General features: G+C 47.2%; 1 protein-coding gene and 1 long non-coding RNA gene across 2 annotated transcripts; one reads left to right on the top strand and one right to left on the bottom strand.

Moving 5' to 3' along the window:
• Nucleotides 1-1,355: 1,355 nt before the first annotated feature.
• LOC119961205 (zinc finger protein 229-like) lies at nt 1,356-13,305 on the top strand (the record flags this gene model as incomplete). The annotated part of the gene is made up of 2 exons (XM_038788661.1): nt 1,356-1,550; nt 12,445-13,305. Coding segments are annotated over 2 exons (1,056 nt in total), but the record flags the coding sequence as incomplete, so codon positions are not given.
• Nucleotides 4,191-11,019, bottom strand: LOC119961206. Its single transcript, XR_005459615.1, has 3 exons — nt 10,945-11,019; nt 9,641-9,739; nt 4,191-4,236 (listed from the first exon to the last, which is right to left on the bottom strand). It is a non-coding gene; the product is annotated as an uncharacterized LOC119961206 (long non-coding RNA).
• Nucleotides 13,306-21,720: the final 8,415 nt, after the last annotated feature.

Here is a 21,720-nt window from a genome sequence, read left to right as displayed (position 1 = left end):
CAGTGAGAATGGAGAGAATGTGTCTGGTTTGATCTTTGAGAAATGATAGATGAAAGAAGGATTCACATAAACTAGAATTTTTGATTTTGTATTTCTATCTTGTACTGATAGCAATGTGTTCTCCTTTTACAGGATTATAGAAGGGGAGAATTTGCAGACACAAATCTCAAAAGGATTTTAAACATCAGTGTGACTGGAAAAGTACGAGACACACACAGGCCTGAGTGAGAGTGTTCCAGTGAACTGACAGTGGAACAAGCTTTAACCAGTAACACAGCTTGCATTGCTCCATTCACAGAGGGGGAAACCATACATTTGGTTTGTGTGTAGGCGAGGCTTCGACTGATCAACCTGGAGAGACACAAGGACACCCGCACCATGGAGAAACTGTGGAAATGCCGTGACTGTGAGAAGGGATTCAGATCCCCATTAGAGCTGGAGATTCATCGACGCAGTCACACTGGGGAGAGGCCGTTCACCTGCTCCAAGTGTGGGAAGAGATTCACTAATTCATCCAACTTATTGAAACACAAACGAGTTCACACCAGTGAGAGACCATTCACCTGTTCAAACTGCGGGAAGGGATTCAAATCTCAATCAGAGCTAGAGATTCATCAACGCAGTTACACTGGAGAGAGGCCATTTACCTGCTCCGAGTGTGGTATGGGATTCGCTCATTCATCCAATCTCCTGACACACAAGCGCGTTCACACTGGGGAGAAGCCATTCTCCTGCGCTTGTGTGGGAAGGCATTCAGCGATTCATCCACCCTGCGGAAACACCACCGAATTCACACTGGGGAGAGGCCATTCACCTGCTCTTAGTGTGGGAAGGGATTCACTCGATCATCCAACCTGGTGGCTCACCAGCAAGTTCACACTGGGGAGAGTCTGTTCACTTGCTCTGAGTGTGGGAAGGGATTCAGCAATTCATTCAACTTGCTGATACACCAGCGAGTTCACACTGGGGAGAGGCCGTTTACTTGCACCGTCTGTGGGAAGAGATGCACTCATTCTTCCTCCATACGGACACACCAGCGAGTTCACACTGGGGAGAGGCCATTCACTTGCACTCTATGTGGGAAACGATTCACTCAGTCAGCCAGCCTGCTGGCACATCATGTCACTCACACCAACGAGAGACCTTTCAAATGTTCGACCTGCGAGAGTTGTTTCAAAATAGCTGCTGATCTGAGGGTCCACCAGCGCATTCACACTGAGGAGAGACCATTTAGCTGCTCTCACTGTGTAAAGACATTTAGAACGTCATCCAGTCTTCGGACACACCAACGAATTCACACCGGGTCAAGGCCATACAACTGCTCTCAGTGTGGGAAGCGATTTAATGATTCATCCACCCTGTTGACTCATCAGCGAGTTCACACCGGGGAGAGGCCATTCACCTGCTCTCAGTGTGGGAAGCGATTTAATGATTCATCCACCCTGTTGACTCACCAGCGATTTCACACCGGGGAGAGGCTGTTCACCTGCTCTCAGTGTGGGAAGGGATTCACTCGATCATCCCACCTGCTGACACACCAGCAGATTCACATTGGGGAAAGGCTGTTCACCTGCTCTGTGTGTGGGAAGGGATTCATTAATTCATTCAACTTGCGAACACACCAGCGAGTCCACACTGGGGAGAGACCGTTCACCTGCTCTAAGTGTGGGAAGGGATTCATTCAGCCATCTCACCTGAAGACACATCAGCGAGTTCACAAGTAATTACTTGGGTTCTGCTATTTTTGCTGCTGTTAATCACATCCAAGACGGAACCATGTTCATTCTGACAGTTGAGTGGTAGGGTCGGAGCGTTTCTTTCTGCTGGACTGGCCGGTCTCGCTACTCTGCTTCCAGTGGGCTGATGTTCATTGAACCTGATAGAGCACATTTCCATGGAAAGTATCCACAATAGTTTATGGAGGACATTTATTTTATCCTGGATAGTAAATAGTGTTTTTACAACATTGCAGGTAGCTAGAAAATAAATACATTTGTCTCTGTTGCATTGAGTCGACAGCACTGGGCCAGGCCGGTTGGATCAATTGGTCTGTGTCAGTATTTATGCTCCACATGAGCCTCCACCCACCCCTCTACATCTCCCCCATCAGCATCTCCTTCTATTCCTTTCTCCCTCATGTATGGATCCAGCTTCCCCTTCAATGTATTCGTGCTGTTCACCTCAACTACTCGCTGTTGGAGTGAGTTCCACATTCTCACCACTCGCTGGGGAAAGAGGTTACTCCTGAAATCCCTATTGGATTATTGAACGCCTGCACAATCTTAAAGACTTGCATCAGGTCACACTTAAGTCTTCTCTTTTTTTAAAGAAAAGCAGCCCCTGCCTTTCCTAAGGGTTAAATGCTCTCAGTTTTTCTAATACAGGATGATGTAGACACGCTGGTCAGATCTGTGGCAAATGGAATTTAAGCCTGAAAAGTGTGAGTTGATGCCTGTATTCATTAAAGATTACTGTATTCACTACTTACCTGTCAGTAACAGAAGATTGAATAAGTAGTGATCCTTAATTCTAATGGTAATTAATGAATCAATAATCAATGAGTAGTTATATACCAAGACTGAATTTTACTTACTGGAAAATGTAAAACATTAGTTACCGTTTATGGAAAGAATGTGCAATGAAGATAAAGATGGAATCATATCGAGCACAGAGGAAGATGGTTGTCATTGTTGAGGTCAGTCATCTCAGCTCCAGGACATCACTGCAGGAGATCTCCAGGTTATTGTCCGAGGCCCAACCGTCTTTAACAGGTTCATCAACAACCTTCCTCCAGCATAAGGTCAGGATTACTGATGTTCAGCACCATTCATCACTCCTCAGATACTGAAGCAGTCCATGTTCAAATGCAGTAAGACCTGGACAATATCTCGCCAGGGCTGGGAAGTGACAACTGACATTCTGGCCACACAATGATCCCCTCCAATTAGAACCTAATCATCGCTTCTTGACTTTCAATGACAGCATTGCTGAATCCCCCGCTATCCACATCCTGGCATTTACCATTGGCCAGAAACTCAGCTGGACTAACCATATGAATACTGTGGCTACAAGAGTAGTTCAGAGGCTGGGAAGCCTGTGGCTAATAACACACCTGACTCCCCAAAGCCCATCCACCATCTACAAGGCACAAGTAAGTAGTCTAATGGAATATTCTCCACCAACCTGGATGAGTGTAGGTCCAACACCATTCAAGAAGCTCAACACCATCCAAGATAAAGGAGCCACCTTTATTAGAAAGCTATCCACAAACATTCAATCTCACCACCAATGATGCACAATAGCAGCAGATTGTACCATCCACAAGATGGACTGTAGGAACTAACCACGGCTCTTTGGACAGCACCTTCTGAACCCACACACTGTGCCGTCTAGAAGGACAACAGATACAAGGGATCGCCACCATCTGAAAGCTTCCCTCCAAGTCACTCACAATACAGACTTGGAAACATATCATCAATTCTTTACTATCGCTGGGTGTCATGTGAGAGTACCTTGAAGAATTGGATGTTTAAGAAATGTACCTTTAAGAAATGGAGCTGATCATATTACTGAAGTGATGTCACGTGGGGGGGGGGGGGGGAAGCTGAGCTCACTTCTGCTTTTTCGGAGTTTCAGTTTCAGTTTGACAAAAAAGCGTGGGAGTGGCTGTGAGCTGCATTGTTGGTGATCTCTGCCATGAAGGGCTATCTCTTAATCCTTTGGTGAAATCGGAATTGTAAAAAGGTCTCAGTATTGAATATAAATCGTATGTGCTTCTGTTTGAAGGATTTGTTAAGTCTTTTGGATGTGTAAAGGAACAGTTTGGAGGATTGGGTAGTGTTGTATTATTTTCGGAGGTATCTTTGAAGTAAGGGATGTTAAGAGATCCAATGTTTATTTAAAAGGTTATTTTGAGTTCATGGAATAAACATTGTTTTGTTTTAAAAACCACGTGTCCATAATTGTAATACCACACCTGGGGAACAAGCTGTGTGCTTCAAAAGCAACAATCCATTAAAGGTGGGGGTTGGTTGAACTCCATGATACATTTTGGGGTTCTGAAAACACCTCTCCCATAACACTGGGTCAAACTCCTGGAATTCCCTCCCTATCAGCACTGTGGGTTTACCTACACCACAGGAACTGTAGCGTTCAAGAAGGCAGCTCACCACCATATTCTCAGGGGCAATTGGGGATGGACAATAAATGTTGGCCTTGTCAGCGAAATCCACTTCCCTTGAATGAAAAATAAATAAAATTAGTAGCGAGAAACCTTTAACCTCTGATTTAAAAAAAATAAATTTACAGTCCCCACTTATTTATTTATTTATATTTTCCAATTAAGGGGCAATTTAGCATAGCAAATCCACCTAACCTGCACATCTTTGTGTTCTGGGGTGAAACCCAGGCAATGACGGGGAGAATGTGCAAACTCCACATGGAAGTGACCCGGAGCTGGGATACGAACTCAGGTCCTCAGCGCTGTAGGCAGCAGTGCTAGCTACTGTGTCATGTGCCGCCTACCTTTAACCTCTCATTAGCCTCAGTTTTAAACTGTACAAGGGATTGTATTGAATCAGATAAAGGAATAGTGAGTAAGGGATTGTATAGAATCAGATAAAGGAATAGTGAATGAGGGATTGTATAGAATCAGATAAAGGAATAGTGAGTAAGGGATTGTATAGAATCAGATAAAGGAATAGTGAATGAGGGATTGGCGGCGGGCGGAGACCAGGCAGCGTGGATGCAGTGGGTGCAGGAGCAACAGGAGGCTCTTCAGCGCTGCTTTAGGGAGCTTAAAGCAGACCTGGTGGAGCCGATGAAGGCTTCTATTGATAAGCTGCTGGAGACCCAGACGGCCCAGAGGGTGGCGATCCGAGAGGTCCGGCAAAAGGTCTCCGGAAACGAGGACGTCATCTTGGTCCTCGCGGTGAAGGTGGAGGCGCATGAGGCGCTCCATAAAAAATGGCAGGAGAGGTTCGAAGAGATGGAGAACTGGTCGAGGCGGAAGAATCTGCAGATCCTGGGCCTCCCGGAGGGGCTGGAGGGATCGGACATGGGGGCCTACGTGGTCACCATGTTAAATTCGCTGATGGGAGCAGGGTCCTTTCAGGGGCCCCTGGAGCTGGAGGGGACCCACAGAGTATTGGCGAGGAGGTCCAAGCCTAATTAGCCGCCGCGGGCGGTGCTGGTGCGGTTCCACCGGTTTGCTGACCGGGAATGTGCGCTAGTTTGCTGACCGGGGTTATGGCTAGTCGGTGGGGGAAGGGGCGGGTAGCCCCCTGATCCGGCTGATAACCTGGAATGTAAGGGGACTGAATGGGCCGGTTAAACGGGCCCGCGTGTTTGCGCACCTGAAGGGGCTGAAGGCGGATGTGGTCATGCTTCAGGAGCCGCCCCTGAAGGTGGCGGATCAGGTTCGATTGAGGAAGGGGTGGTTAGGCCAGGTGTTTCATTCGGGGCTGGATGCAAAAATCGGGGGGTGGCGATCTTGGTGGGAAAGAGGGTGTCGTTCGAGGCGTCGAGCATTGTGGCAGACAATGGTGGTAGGTATGTGATGGTGAGCGGCAAGCTGCAGGGGGAGCGGTTGGTGCTGGTCAATGTATACGCCCCGAACTGGGACAATGCAGGTTTCATGCGGCGCATGCTGAGCCGGATCCCAGACAGGGGGCCTGATAATGGGGGATTTTAACATGGTACTGGATCCGGCAATGGATCACTCTAGATCTAGGACGGGTAGGATCCGGCGGCGGCTAAGGTGCTGTGCGGGTTTATGGACCAGATGGGAGGGGTAGACCATGGAGGGTTGCGAGACCGCGGGCCTGGGAATTTTAATTCTTCTGTTCTTTCGTTCATAAGGCCTATTCCCGGATTGATTTCTTTGTTATGAGTAGGGCGCTGATTACGAGTGGAGGATACTGAGTACTCGGCGATAGCCATTTCTGATCATGCCCCGCATTGGGTGGACCTCGAGCTGGGGGAAGAGAGAGACCAGCGCCCGCTTTGGCGCTCAGAGGTGGGGTTGCTGGCGGACGAGGAGGTGGGCGGGCGGGTCCGAGGATGTATTGAGAGGTACCTGGAGGCCAACGACAATGGGGAGGTCCGAGTGGGGATAGTCTGGGAGGCGCTGAAGGCAGTGGTTAGGGGAGAGTTGATCTCCATTCGGGCCCACAGGGCGAGGAGAGAGCAGAGAGAGAGGGAGAGGTTGGTGAGGGAGATGGTGACGGTGGACAGGAGGTACGAGGAGGCTCCGGAGGAGGGATTGCTTAGGGAGCAGCGTAGTCTCCAGGCCGAATTCGACCTGTTGACCACCAGGAAGGCGGAAGTGCAGTGGAGGAAGGCACAGGGGGCAGTGTATGAATATGGGGAAAAGGCGAATAGGATGCTGGCGCACCAGCTTCGGAAGCGAGATGCGGCTAGGGAGATCGGTGGAGTTAAGGATAGGGGAGGGAATGTGGTGCAAAGTGGGGTAGGCATCAATGGGGTCTTCAGGGACTTCTATGAGGAACTGTATCAGTCCGAATCCCCATTGGAGGAGGGAGGGATGGGGCGTTTTCTGGACCGGCTGAGATTTCCGAGGGTGGAGGAGGGGCAGGTGGAGGGACTGGGGGCGCCGGCTGGGCTGGAGGAGTTGGTCAAAGGGATAGAGAGCATGCAGTCGGGGAAGGCACCGGGGCCGGATGGGTTCCCGGTCGAATTCTATAAGACGTATGCGGACCTGCTAGGCTTTGGTTAGGACCTTCAACAAGGCAAGGGAAAGAGTGGCTTTGCCTCCGACGATGTCTCGGGCACTGATTTCCTTGATCCTTAAGCGGGACAATGGTCCCCTGCAGTGTGGGTCATACAGGCCGATCTCACTCTTAAATGTAGACGCCAAGTTGTTGGCGAAGATGTTAGTCACGAGGATAGAGGACTGTGTGCCACAGGTTATTCACGAGGATCAAACAGGGTTCGTGAAAGGGAGGCAGTTGAATACTAACATACGGAGGCTCTTGAATGTTATAATGCCGGCGGTAGAAGGGGAGGCGGAGATAGTTGTGGCGCTAGATGCGGAGAAGGCCTTCGATAGGGTAGAGTGGGGGTACTTGTGGGAGATGCTGAAAAGGTTTGGGTTTGGGGAGGGGCTCGTCAGGTGGGTGAGGCTGTTATATGAGGCCCCGGTGGCGAGTGTGGCCAGGAATAGGAGGAGGTTGGAGTATTTTCGGCTATACGGAGGGACGAGGCAGGGGTGACCCTTGTCCCCCCTGCTCTTTGCACTGGCAATTGAACCCCTGGCCATGGCGTTGAGGGAGTCGAGGAACTGGAGGAGGCTGGTGCGAGGTAGGGAGGAGCACCGAGTGTCGCTCTATGCGGATGACTTGTTGTTGTATGTGGCGGACCCTGTGGGGGGGATGCCGGAGGTAATGAGGATTCTTAGGGAGTTTGGTGACTTCTCAGGGTACAAGCTCAACATGGGGAAGAGCGAGTTGTTCGAAGTTCACCCAGGGGACCAGGAGGGGGGGGGGGGGGGGTTGGTGAGCTCCCACTAAAAAGGGCAGAGAGTAGCTTCAGGTACTTGGGGATCCAGGTGGCTGGGAGTTGGGGGGCCTTGCACAAGCTTAACCTCACGAGGCTGGTGGAGAAAGTGGAGGAGTTTAAGAGGTGGGACATGTCGCCGCAGTCGCTGGCGGGTAGGGTGCAGTCAGTCAAGATGACGGTGCTCCCATCATTTCTGTTCCTGTTCCAGTGCCTCCCCATCCTTATCCTGAAGGCCTTTCTTCAGGCGGGTTAATAGGAGTATTATGGGGTTTGTGTGGGTGCAGGGGACCCCGAGGTTGAGAAGGGTGTTCCTGGAGCGAGGTAGGGATGATGGGGGCGGAGGGCTAGCGCTGCCCAACATCTGTGGATATTACTTGGCTGCCAACGCGGCGATGGTGCGCAAGTGGGTGATGGAGGAGGAGGGGGCAGCCTGGAAAAGGATGGAGATGGCGTCCTGGGTGGGCACGAGCCTGGAGGCGCTGGTGATGGCGCCGCTGCCGCTCCCTCCAACGAGGTATACCACGAGACCGGTGGTGGAGGCTATCCTCAAAATTTGGGGGCAATGGAGATGGCACAGGGGGGAGGTGGGGGCCTCGGTGGGGTTCCCGATACGGGTGAACCACCAGTTTGTCCCGGGAGAATTGACGGCGAGTACCTGAGTTGGCACAGGGTAGGTATTAAGAGGATGGGGGACCTGTTTGTGGATGGGAAGTTCGCGAGCCTGGGTGAGCTGGAGGAGAAGTTCGTGCTCCCCCCGGGGAACACCTTCAGGTATATGCAGGTAAGGGCATTTGTCAGGCGGCAAGTGGCGGAGTTTCCACTATTTCCGCCACGCGGGGTCCAGGACAGGGTGCTCTCGGGGGTGTGGGTTGGAGAGGGGAGGATGGATCTCGGCAACGTATCAGGTGATGCAGGAGGAGGAACAGGCCTCGGTGGAGGAGGTGAAGGGTAAGTGGGAGGAGGAGCTGGGTGAGGAGATCGAGGAGGGGACGTGGGTTGACGCCCTAGGGAGGGTGAATTCCTCCTCTTCTTGCGCGAGGCTCAGTCTCATACAAGTTAAGGTGCTGCATAGGGCTCACATGACAGGGACAAGGATGAGCCGGTTTTTTGGGAGTGAGAACAGGTGTGTTAGATACTCAGGGAGCCCAGTGAATCGCACCCATATGTTTTGGGCATGTCCAGGATTGGAGGACTTTTGGAAGGGCGTAGTGAGGACGATTTCGAGGGTGGTGGGTTCCAGGGTCAGGCCGGGCTGGGGGCTCACAATATTTGGGGTTGCAGTGGAGCCGGGAGTGCAGGAGGCGAAAGAGGCCGGCATTCTGGCCTTTGCGGCCCTGGTAGCCCGGTGGAGGATTCTTCTTCAGTGGAAGGATGCGAGACCCCCAAGCGTGGAGGCCTGGATCAATGACATGGTGGGGTTCATCAAATTGGAGAGGGTGAAATTTTCCCTGAGGGGATCAGTACAGGGGTTTTTTAGGAGGTGGGAGGTGGCAACCATTCCTGGCAGAACGGTAGAAAAAGGCCAAGAGCAGCAGCAGCAACCCGGGAGCGGGGGGGGGGGGTTGTCTTTTTGTTTTGCTTTGAAGGGGCGTGTATATTTGCTCAATGTCAATGGCAGGTGCTAATTTATTTATTTCTGTATATATGGCGGGGGGGGGGGGGGGGGGGGGGGTTGTTCTCTTGCTTCCTTTTGTATTTTGTTATTGATATATTGTGAAAATTTGAATAAAAATTATTTTTTTAAAAAAAGGTCAATCCACCTAAGTTGTAAATCTTTGAATGGTGGTAGGAAACCCATGCAGACACTGGGAGAAAGTGCGAACTCCACACAGACAGTCACCCAAGGCTGGAACCAGGGTCCATGGTGCTGTGAGGCAGCAATGATGCCCTTTGTGACAGCAATGATGCCCTTTGTGACAGTCTGAATTTTCCTCTCCTGATGTTTTAACATTTGATCTTTTCAATCACAATGTGTCTCAAAGCTAAAACTTTGGTTTTAGCTGTCAGATATATTTCCTGTGTGACTGTAAATCGAGAACCACTAGAATGATTTCAGTTCCTCTACGGATGCACCTCAGACACCAGAAATCTTTGGAGTTCCCCATGTCCTCATTGCTCTCACCTTAGGTAGAACAGTTCTGAATTAGGTGGAGTCAGTCACACGTGTCTCTGTATTGATGTTTCCATTACTATTTTATCGCACACCTCCCAGTGACACTGACTATAACACAGAAACATAAAATTATCATTGCTACCTTGCATCTTGCCCTACTATTATTGTCTAATAATAACAGTAACAGAGTAACATACACCAGCATTTGAATAACAGGCAGGTTATTGTCTGATAATAACAGTAACAGAGTCAAATGAAATGAAATGAAAATCGCTTATTGGCACGAGTAGGCTTCAATGAAGTTACTGTGAAAAGCCCCTAGTCGCCACATTTCAGCGCCTGTCGGGGGAGGCTGGTATGGGAATCGAACTGTGTTGCTGGCCTGCTTGGTCTGCTTTAAAAGCCAGCGATTTAGCCTTGTGAGCTAAACCAGCCCATCAGCATTGGAATGACAGGCAGGTTATTGTCCAATAATAACAGTGACAGAGTTATTATCTGGGACCCTAGATCTGGGAAGCAACAGTGCTACCCACTGTGCTACCATGCCACCCTAGATTGGCCCAGGTAGGGTGATATTTCATATGAAATGAAATGAAATGAAAATCGCTTATTGCCACGAGTAGGCTTCAATGAAGTTACTGTGAAACGCCCCTAGTCGCCACATTCCGGCGCCTGTCCGGGGAGACTGGTATGGGAATCGAACTGTGCTGCTGGCCTGCTTGGTCTGCTTGAAAAACCAGCGATTTCGCTCAGGTGCAGATTCGATGGGCCGAATGGCCCCCTTCTGCACTGAGGGGACTCTTATAATTCTACATTGGATCCAATGATATGTTCACTCACACACACTGCAGCCTGATTCTTATTATGGGGACAGATACTGTGTTTGTTACTCTCAAAGTGAGTGAATCCTTTGCTGTTTCCCCTCTGGGCCCCATCTCCACTATTATTGTCTGATTGTCCCACTGAGACTCTCACTGTTATTATCGGACAATCAGCCAGTCAGCCTGAGCCTGTGGCCGCTCTCACCATCTGGAACCATCACAATGCCCGGGTGATTGACGGCAGCTCCCGATCAATAGGAAGAGGAGGGGCAGGTCTGGAGGACGAAGGGGAGCAGTTGGTCCTCCAACCAATAAGAGTGAACGAGGGGCGGGGCCCGCTGTGATTGAAGCATGCGCAGTGTGGGTAATGGCGAAGGAGTAGGGTTGTGCCCTCAGATCCGAAATTCGTAAAGGGCGTTTAACAATACGGAGGGAGCGAGAGATCGCGGGGGCGGGCGGAAACGGTGTGTAAAGCTGTTGTAAGCCGCAAACCTGGGAAAAGTTACCCGACCCAGTTTGGACCGAGCGGAGCTGCAGCTCCTCATTTCAGCTCACGTTAACGGCCGCCATCTTTATTGGTTGTGCATGAGGGCGCATGCGCGTTTCTCATCTTTGTCGGGGCGGAGTTTCAATGAGTGGGAGGAGCTTGTTCCCCATTGTTCAGAATGGAGACAACTTGTCCATCAAACTGGATTAGTCTTTCAGTCCCAATGTCTTATTGATGATGCAAAGCGGTGGCAGAGATGGAAAGAAAAGGAAGCCAATCCTGCTCTCCGGATTTCACTGGGTGGGTTTCCTCCGGGTGAAAGCTGAGATGAGAAGGGATTTCTTCACTCGAGGATGTGGTGAAGCTTTGGAATTCTCTACCCCATAGGGATGTGGAGCCTCAGTGGTCAGGTATGTTCAAGGCAAATATTGATAGGTTTCTAGATTTTGAAGATATCGAGGGATGTGGGGATCGTGTGGTGAAAATGGTGCTGAGGTAGATCGGTCAAGGATCTCATTGAATGGTTGAGCAGACTCAGTGGGCCGAATGGCCTACTCTTGATCCTATTATAATCTCTGTGTCCTGATCAAGAAGCAGGCATCTGCCAAATGAAATGAAAATTGCTCATTGTTGGCTTCAAATGAAGTTACTGTGAAAAGCCCCTAGTCGCCACATTCTGGTGCCTGTTCGGGGAGGCTGGTACAGGAATTGAACTGTGCTGCTGGCCTGCCTTGTTCTCCTTTTAAAAGCCAGCGATTTAGCCCAGTGTGCTAAACCAGCCCAATCAACATGAATCAGCACCTTCTGGAGAATAGGGAGGGTGAATATTAGATACAGCAGAGTGAGAATGGAGGGAGAGTGTGTGGGACGGAGATTTACAGCTTTTGGAGACCGAGAGAGGAAATAATGTTCCATAGGAACTAGAATTGTCTATTCTGAGTTTCTATCTTGTACTAACAATGATGACTTTTGTAAATTGTTTTTAAAGGATATTGGAAGAGGCGAATTACAGACAAAAGTCTCAAACGTCACGTTTCGAAATGACAAACTCACTCGATTCATTCTGATCTGAATATCATCGTGAGAAGGAGAAATGTTTGTCCGATCTGTCGGCTTCAAAAGATTTTCAACGTTAATGTGACTGGAAAAGCACCGAGACCCACACAACACACACCCGAGTGAGAGTGTTCCAGTGAACTGACTGTGGAAACATCAGTGTGACTGGAAAATCACCGAGACCCACACAACACACACCCGAGTGAGAGAGTTCCAGTCAACTGACTGTGGAAAGAGCTTTAACCAGTTAGACAGCCTGGAAAAACATCACACCATTCACAGTTGAGGTGAGACAGTGCACATGTTCTGTTTGTAGACAAGTCTTCCACTGATTGTCCAATCTGGAGAGACACGAGCAGACTCAAAACATGGAGAAACCGTGGAAATGTGGGGACTGTGGGAAGAGATACAGAGCCCCATCTCAGCTGGAGATTCATCGCCGCAGTCACACTGGAGAGAGGCCGTTCACCTGCTCCCAGTGCGGGAAGGGATTCAGCCATTTATACGCCCTGCAGGCACACCAGCGAATTCATACTGGGATGAGGCCATTCACCTGTTCTCAGTGTGGGAAGGGATTCACTCAGTTATCTCACCTGCAGGCACACCAGCGAGTTCACACTGGGGAGAAGCCAATCACCACCTCTCAGTGTGGGAAGGGATTTGTTGATTCATCCAGCCTACAGAAACACCAGCAGGTTCACACTGGGAAGAAGCCATTCACCTGCTCTCAGTGTGGGAAGGGATTCATTAATTCATCCACCCTGCTGAGACATCAGCGAATTCACACTGGGGAGAGGCCATTCATCTGCTCTCAGTGTGGGAAGGGATTCACACAGCTATCCAGTCTGCAGACACACCAGCGAGTTCACACTGGAGAGAGGCCATTCACCTGCTCCCAGTGTGGGAAGGGATTCATTAATTCATCCACCCTGCAGACACACCAGCGAGTTCACACTGGTGAAAGGCCATTCACCTGCCCTGTGTGTGGGAAGGGATTCATTAATTCATCCAACCTGCAGGCACACCAGCGAGTTCAGACTGGGGAGAGGCTATTCACCTGCTCTCAGTGTGGGAAGGGATTCACTCGGTTATCTAACCTGCAGGCACACCAGCGCGTTCACACTGGAGAGAGACCATTCACCTGCTCGCAGTGTGGGAAGGGATTCACTCAATTATCTCACCTGCAGGCACACCAGCGAGTTCACACTGGAGAGAGGCCATTCAGCTGCTCTCAGTGTGGGAAGGGATTCATTGATTCATCCAGCCTGCTGAGACATCAGCGAATTCACACTGGGGAGAGGCCGTTCGCCTGCTCCCTCTGTGGGAAGAGATTCACATGTTTATACAACCTGCAGACACACCAGCGAGTTCACACTGGGGAGAAGCCATTCATCTGCTCATAGTGTGGAATGGGATTACATAGAAACATAGAAAATAGGAGCAGGAAGAGGCCATTTGGCCCTTCAGACCTGCTGCACCATTCATTCAGATCATGGCTTATCATCAACTCAATAGCCTAATCCCGCTTTCCCTTCCATATCCTATGATTCCCTTCGCCCTCAGTGCTATATCTAACTGCTTCTTTAAACCATAATGTACTGGCCTCAACTATTTCCTGTGGTAACAAATTCCACAGGCTCACCACTCTCTGGATGAAGAAATTACTCCTCATCTCTGTCCTAAATGGTCTACCTCATATCCTCAGACTGCGACCTCTGGTTCTGTACACTCCCACTGTCAGGAAAATCTTTCCTGCATCTCCCCTATCAACTCCTGTTGGAATATTATAGGTTTCTATAAAAACGGGGGGGGGGGGGGGGGCTCATTCTTCTGAACTCCAGCGAATCCAAAGCTAACTGATTCACTCTCTCATACCTCAGTCCCACCATACCAGGAATCAGTCTGGTAAACCTTCGCTGCACTCCCTTTAGAGCAAGAACTTCTTTCATCAGATAAGGAGACCAAAACGGTGACTGGTGTACAAGGACACCCAGGTCTCGTTGCACATTCCCCTCTCCTAATTATTGGCCATTCAGCTAATAATCTGCCGCCTTGTTTTTGCTACTAAAGTGGATAACCTCGCATTTCTCCAAATTATACCGTATCTGCCATTCATTTGCCCATTCACTCAACTTGTCCAAATCACACTGAAGGATCTCTGCAACCTCTCCCAGCTCACCCTCCCACGCATCTTGGTGTTGTTTGCAAATTTTGAGATATTGCATTTTGTTCCCTCATCTAAATCATTAATATATAGGGTGGAACAGTGCTGCCTCACGGCGATGAGGACCAGGATTCAATCCTGGCACCAGGTCACTGTCCGTGTACAGACAGATTTTCCCCGTGTCTGCGTGGGTCTCGCCCCCATAACCCAAAGATGTGCAGGGTAGGTGAATTGGGCACGCTAAATTGCCCCTTAATTTGAAAGAAAGAATTGGGTACTTTCAATTTTTAAAAAAATGTCATATATCTTGTGAATATCTGGGGTCCTAGCACCGATCCCTGAGGTACCCCGTCACTGCCTGCCAATTTGAAAAAGACCCATTAATTCCGACACTTTCTTTCCTGTCTGCCAACCAGTTTTCTATCCATCTTAATACACTACCCCTAATCCCATGTTCTTTAATTTTACGCACTAAACACTTATGTGGGACTTTGTCAAACGCCTTCTGAAAGTCCAAATATACCACATCCACTGGCTCCCCCGCGTCAACTCCACCAGTTATACCCTCGAAGAATTCCAGTAGGTTTGTCAAGCATGATTTCCCCTTCATAAATCCATGCTGATTCTGTCCAATCCTGCCATTGATTTCAAAGTGCTTTGCTATAAAATATTTGATAATGGATTCTCGAATTTCCCCACTGCCGAGGTCAGGCTTACTGATCGAGAATTCCCCAATTTTTCTCCGTATCTCCCTTTTTAAATCGTGGAGTTACATAAGCCACCCTTCGATCTGCAGGAACTGTTCCAGAGTCTATAGAATCCTGGAAGATGACCACCAATGCATCCACTATTTCTAGAGCCACTTCCTTAACTACTTTGGGATGCAGATTATCAGGCCCTAGGGATTCATCAACCTTCAATCCCATCAATTTTGCAAACATCATTTCTCTAATAATATTAATCTCCTTCAATTCCTCCCTCTCACTAAATCCTGCGTTCCCCAACATTTCTGGTATCAGATTTGTGCCCTCATTTCTGAAGACAGAACCAAATTATGTATTTATTTGCTCAGCAATTTCTTTGTCCACTATTATACATTCCCCTGTTTCTGACTGTAAGGAACCTTTGGCTTCACCAATCTTTTCACATACCGACAGATACTTTTACAATCAGCCTTTTATATTTTCCCCTTGGTATTTCTCAGTTCTACCCATACAGATTCCACATTGTTGGAGCTAATATCCTTCCTCACTATTGCATTAGTTTCCTCTTTAACCAGCACTGCCACTCCACTGCCTTTTCCTTTTTGTCTGTTCTTCCTAAATACTGAATATATTCAGTTCCCATCCCTGGTCATCCTGCAGCCATGTCTCCAGAATCCCGATGATCTCACTCCCGTTTACCTCTATTTGCGCGATTCACTCGGTTATGCCGTCTGCAGTCACACCAGGGAGTTCATATTGGGGAGAGACCGTTCACCTGCTCTCAATGTGCGAAGGGATTTTGTAATTCATCGCACTTTCTGACCAACAGGTTCACAACTGATTACAGGGATTGGATTCTGCTGTTATTTTTTCTGTTCTGAATTACATCCAGGACTGTATTTTGTTCATTCTGTTGGTCAATGGGGCTGGTCAGAGAGTTTCTTTCTGCTGGACTGGCCGGTCTCACGGCTTTGTCTCCAATGGGCTGATTCTCTCTGAGCCTTCTTGCGAATATCTGGTTGCACATTTCACAAGGATCAAAAAGTGAAAGGGAGTTTGGAGGTTAGAGATGTTTTATTACCATTTCTGTTTGGGAACCCCAAAACTCATGCCACATTGCCATGAAGATGGGCTATGGTGCTTACATGGTTCTTTTGTTTAATTTATCGTGGAGCTTCTCACAGAAGAAAACTATCAGGGTATGAGGGGCAAGTTATCTGAGGTGCACTGGGAAACTACATTAAATAGTATGGTGGGAGTCAGGCAATCACTAATATTGAAGGAATTATTACAGATTTACACGGGGATTGGTTAGCTCAGTTGCCTGGATGGCTGGTTCGTGCTGAGTGACACCAACAGCACAGGTTAAATTCCCATACCGGCTGAGGTTAGCCATGGTCTGTGTCGGTATTTATGCTCCACGTGATCCTCCCTCCACCCCTCTACATCCCCCATCAGCATCTCCTATTGTTTCTATCTCATGTATGTACCTAGCTTCCTGTTCAATGGATTCATGCTGTTCACCTCAACCACTTGCTGTGGTAGTGAGTTCCAGATTCCCACCACTCGCTGGTAAAGAGGGGTCTACTGTGAGCAATTTTGGGCCCCACACCTCAGGAAGGACATACTGGCACTGGAGCGGGTCCAGCGGAGATTCACACGGATGATCCCAGGAATGGTAGGCCTAACATACGATGAACGTCTGAGGATCGTGGGATTATATTCATTGGAGTTTAGGAGGTTGAGGGGAGATCTAATAGAAACGTACAAGATAATGAATGGCTTGGATAGGATGGAGGTAGGGAAGTTGTTTACATTAGCAGGGGAGACTAGGACGCGGGGGCACAGCCTTAGAATAAAAGGGAGTCACTTTAGAACAGAGATGAGGAGAAATTTCTTCAGCCAGAGAGTGGTAGGTCTGTGGAATTCATTGCCACAGAGGGCGGTGGAGGCCGGGACGTTGAGTGTCTTTAAGACAGAAATTGATAAATTCTTGATTTCTCGAGGAATTAAGGGCTATGGGGAGAGAGCGGGTAAATGGAGTTGAAATCAACCATGATTGAATGGTGGAGTGGACTCGATGGGCCGAATGGCCTTACTTCCGCTCCTATGTCTTATGGTCTTACTGAAATTCGTATTGGATTATTGAATCCCTTCATAATCTTAAAGACTTCCACCAGGTCACCCATCTGTTTTCTCTTTACCAGAAAAAATCAGCCCCAGCGTTTCCTGAGTGTTCAATGCTCTCAGTTCTGTATATTATGAATCTTTGTTGCACCTTCTTCAGTGTCTCTATTTCCATTTTCTAAATGGACAGTGCTCCCAGTGTAGTCTAACCCTGATTCCTCTGTGCTTTTCAATTCTATCCCTCTAGAATGGAACCCTATGTATGGGTCCCACACTTTAGGAAAAATGTGAAGTTGTTAGAGACGGTGTAGAGGACATTTACAAGAATGGCACCAGGGATGAGGGACTCCAGTTATTTGGAGTGACTGGAGCAGCTGAATTTCTCTCCTGAGATCACAGCATCTGGAGGGTGGGGAATGGAGCCGTTCAGCCCTTTGGGACCCTGTCGGCTCCCTGTGGTGGAAGCCAGTCTCGCCATTGCCCCGTTCTTTCCCCGAATCCCTGTGTGTTTATTTCTCTCAGTGCCTGCCCAATTTCCTATTGCAATCCTTACGTCATCTCTGCATCTCCTACCCTCATAGGCAGTAGGTTACAGGTCATTACCACTCGCTTTACATGTACACAAGGGCAGCTACAGAACAGAAGAGTCCATTTGGCCCATTTTCCCCATGCTAGCTCTTTTTACAGGGACCCATTTAATCTCCTAGTTCAACTATTTTATTTTCATTTTTGGAATGCATCAAATTCCCTTTGGAATTTACTGTCCAATGAGATTCCAGTACCATTTCTCGACAATGCATTCCAAACCACAGCAACTCGCTGTATTTTTGTGGATATGGTGTATCTGGAGGTTCACAGAGTATTTGAAATGGTGTCAATGACGTGGTTATTACACAAAATTAAGATTCAATGTTTGTCAATGGTTTTGGTGAGGACACCGAGTGTAATATATCCTAATTTGCCAATAATTAGGACAAATGTACATTTCTATAAAACGTTTCATTGGCCCTCTTAAAGTCTTTTAAAGCCAATGGAGTATTTTTGAAACCTTCACTGATGTAATGTAGGAAGCTGTAAGTACGCATGTGTAATCACATTTAGTTTTAAAATTGTTATTTTCATAGTGTATTCACTGTCATTAGTAACAAGGTGTGGAGATGCCGGCGTTGGACTGGGATGAGCTCAGTAAGAAGTCTGACAACACCAGGTTAAAGTCTAGCAGGTTTGTTTCAAACACGAGCTTTCGGAGCACTGTTCCTTCCTCAGGTGAATGAAGAGGTATGTTCCAGAAACATATATATAGACAAATTCAAAGATGCCAGACAAGGTCAAGGAAGCCCTTTTACACCTCTAACATGTGGCTTGCTGCAGCCATTTCACCTTCTGTACCTTTTCTGTATTAACGATGTATTGATTTCATAGCAAAAAAACATTAATTAAATTCATGATTATTCAGTAGTGAACATTGATTATCATTAGTGAATTGGTGTATTGGGTAATTGTATTATAAAGACTAGATCTTTAGTTTAAAAAATAACACTATGAACCAAAATGTTGCCAGAAACTGCAGAGCTATCAGAATTTGATTGAAAAATAAATTACTCGATAATTTTGAGAAGTTACTAGATGTGGTGATAAGCCTGTAGATAATATTACATGTACTCAGCAGTGTGACCTCCCACCAGTAGGTGGTGTCAGACATCAGTCCAAAAAGGTTGGTGGTTTATGGGGATAGGGTGGAAGTGTGGGGTTTGGTAGGGTGCTCTTTCCAAAAGGGCCGGCGCAGACTCGATGGGCTCCTTCTGCACTGTAAATTCTATGATTCTATAGTTATTGTAAAAACCCACCTGGTTCACTAATGTCCCTTAGGAAATCAGATCTCCTTACGTGGCCTGGCCGACAAGTGATTCCAGATCCGCAGCACTGTTGCTGTTTATTTGTAAGTGTCCTCTGAAATAGCCTCGCAAGACACACAGTTCAAGGACAATTGCAATGAGCAGTAAATGCTGGCCCCGCTAGTGACCCCCACCTCCCATAAATGGATAGTTTTTTAAGGCAGCTCATTGTTCAATCTGAAGACGAGTAAGAAACTATCTCTTTGATTGGATTTGATTTATTGTCATGTGTACCGAGGTACAGTGAAAAGTATTGTTCTGCGTACAGTCCAGACAGATCGTTCCATACATGAAAAAACAAAGTGCAGATCTTGGCAGTCTGCTCAGTTCACAAAATAATTTAATGGCTTTGTAGACGTAGATTAATATTTTAATCACTGTACAAAACATATCTACTTGTATGCTCATATAGACAGACACAACCGATACTGTCACTGAATTAGAGGAAATGACAGAGATTTAACGGAACCACCTTTTTAAAAAATTCGGCCTTCATGATGGAGAAACAGGAAAAGCCTCTCAGTGAGATGAGGAAATCCAGGCTCAGTGCGGATTTGCTGTCACCCCTCCTTTCTTATACATGAACGGTATTTAGGCTGCAGAATGCTTCACATCGAAACACAGAGGGGTCAAATATAAGCAATACATAATTTGAAATTATCTTCCATATAACGATATTTGACTATTCAAAAGCTGTCTGCACACAACAGGTTTGTTAAGAATCACTAGCTTTCGGAGCACAGCTTCTTCCTCAGGTGAAGAGGAAGGAGCTACGCTCTGAAAACTTGTGATTCAAAACAAACCTGTTGAACTATAACCTGGTGTTGTAAGACTTCTTACTGTGTCCACCCCAGTCCAATGCCGGCACCTCCACATCATAGCTGCAATCTCAACAAAGATTCATGGGATTTGTATTAACCAGTGACCCACGCTTTCTTGGTCACTCATGTTTGCAAATCAATGGTGCATATTTCAGAGTTATTCAGAGTGCAGCCTCGAGAGCTATTCAATTCAAAATGAAGTCATATATAACAAATAAATATACTGATGTTCAACATTGAATAATAAAACAGATATTGAGTGAAATTGGTGGAAATTTTCTGCAGGAAGATAAGAATGATGCATTAATGATTGAACAGAGAGCATTGTTCCGTTAGATATTAGCTGAACAAATGCTAAAGTTCAATATAAGTTCTATATCTTATGGTTTTACAAGTTCAGACACGTGTTTTAAAGAAACAATTGTCTTCTTGTAATCAGTGACCTGGCTTCTCAGCCAAACCATTGAAATCTGCGGCAATACTGTGCAGTTGAACGTTGCACAGGGCCATTGGGTACAGTGCTGCCAGCTGTTTCTGTAGCGTAGAGTTTATCACAAAGAGCTAACATGTGAAAGGGGCCTGGTTCGAAACTGCCAGAAGCATTAAATGCTTCTCATTTCGTCTGAGGAAAACTTTGCACAACATACGTTTGTCCCTGAATATTACCTGAATCTTGTATGTTAGAGAAATAGGAGATTTAGTCTCACATCAGCCACAAAAATTGATTCAGTAAAGTCTGAAGTACTGAATTTTCCAGAAGCAATGAGCTGATAAAGATTTCCCTGCTTTAAGACAGTTCGGATATTCGCAGTTTGTTCGTCCACAACAGTATTTAATGGATTAACAGATGCAGATGAACAAAATAACTGTGTCAATCATGTCTAATTGTAAGATAAAAGCAACTTACTGCGGATGTTTCAATCAGAAACAAAAACGGAAAATACGGGACAATCTCAGCAGGGTTGACAGCCTCTGTGGAGAGAGATGGCAGCTGTCGTTCCGAGTCTGGGTGACTCTTTGTCAAAGCTGGAGAACTGGAAACAGGGTCATAATTTAAACTATTGTGGGTGGGGCGTGGATGGGGGGGGGGTAGTTGCATGAGACTTCGTGGAGAATTGGGACTGGATAGAGGCCCAGCAATAGGTGAAGAATGACTAAATGTCTTGGACAGAAAGCAAAAAGTAATGTAAATGGGGGTGATCAAGGCTAAGAAACTCACCTGATGAAGGAGCTGCGCTTTGAAAGCTAGTGACTCCAAACAAACCTGCTGGACTTTAACCTGGTGTTGTAAGACTTCATACAACACTAAGAAAGGTGCTGATAGTGGCACGTTAAGAGATTAGAATGTATTAACAGCAGAACAAAAGTAAGCAGTGTGTCAGAGGAAGACTAGGAACAGGGAGCAGATTGCCCAAGTGGTGTGTGTTGGGGGGGGGGGGGGGGGGGGAGAGAGACAATGGTAAGGGTAGAGACGTCAATGGAAGTGTTAGAGGTGAAAATATTCACATGAAGGCCTGTTTGAGTAAGTAAAGAAACAGTCTATTTCAGATCTGGGAGAAAGATTTGGAGACTACGCAGTCTCGCAATACTCTTTCTCACTTGAGCTAAGGTTCGCATTGGGTTAATATACAGATTCAAGGGGCGGAATTAGTTTGTATTCTCATTTACATACAATCAATCAACTATATTCGTGTCACAATTCATTACATGCAGTCAATCAATTTTCTTAGCATCCCAGTTATCACATATATGGTTAAAGTGGGTGTTGTCTTACCCGCCCCTAACTTCATACAGAAGTCATTCAAAACTAACACAAGGATATGTCCTATCTACAGCTGGAGAACTTGATCTATTATGGATACATTGTATTCCTTGTTCTGTGAAGCTGTTATCAGCATCTGTTGAGATACGCCCTATAAGTACCCACGCTTGGTTCTCATGAGGCGGGTTACACAGTTTGTAACTTACTGTTCAGGAATGTGGCTGGTTCGGCCATTTTGTGTCTTTAGTATTT

Source organism: Scyliorhinus canicula, unplaced genomic scaffold (genome assembly GCF_902713615.1).
Source record: "Scyliorhinus canicula unplaced genomic scaffold, sScyCan1.1, whole genome shotgun sequence".
NCBI lineage: Eukaryota > Metazoa > Chordata > Chondrichthyes > Carcharhiniformes > Scyliorhinidae > Scyliorhinus > Scyliorhinus canicula.
The sequence above is the reverse complement of the archived record's forward strand: the minus strand, read 5'-3'. Positions and strand labels throughout refer to the sequence as shown.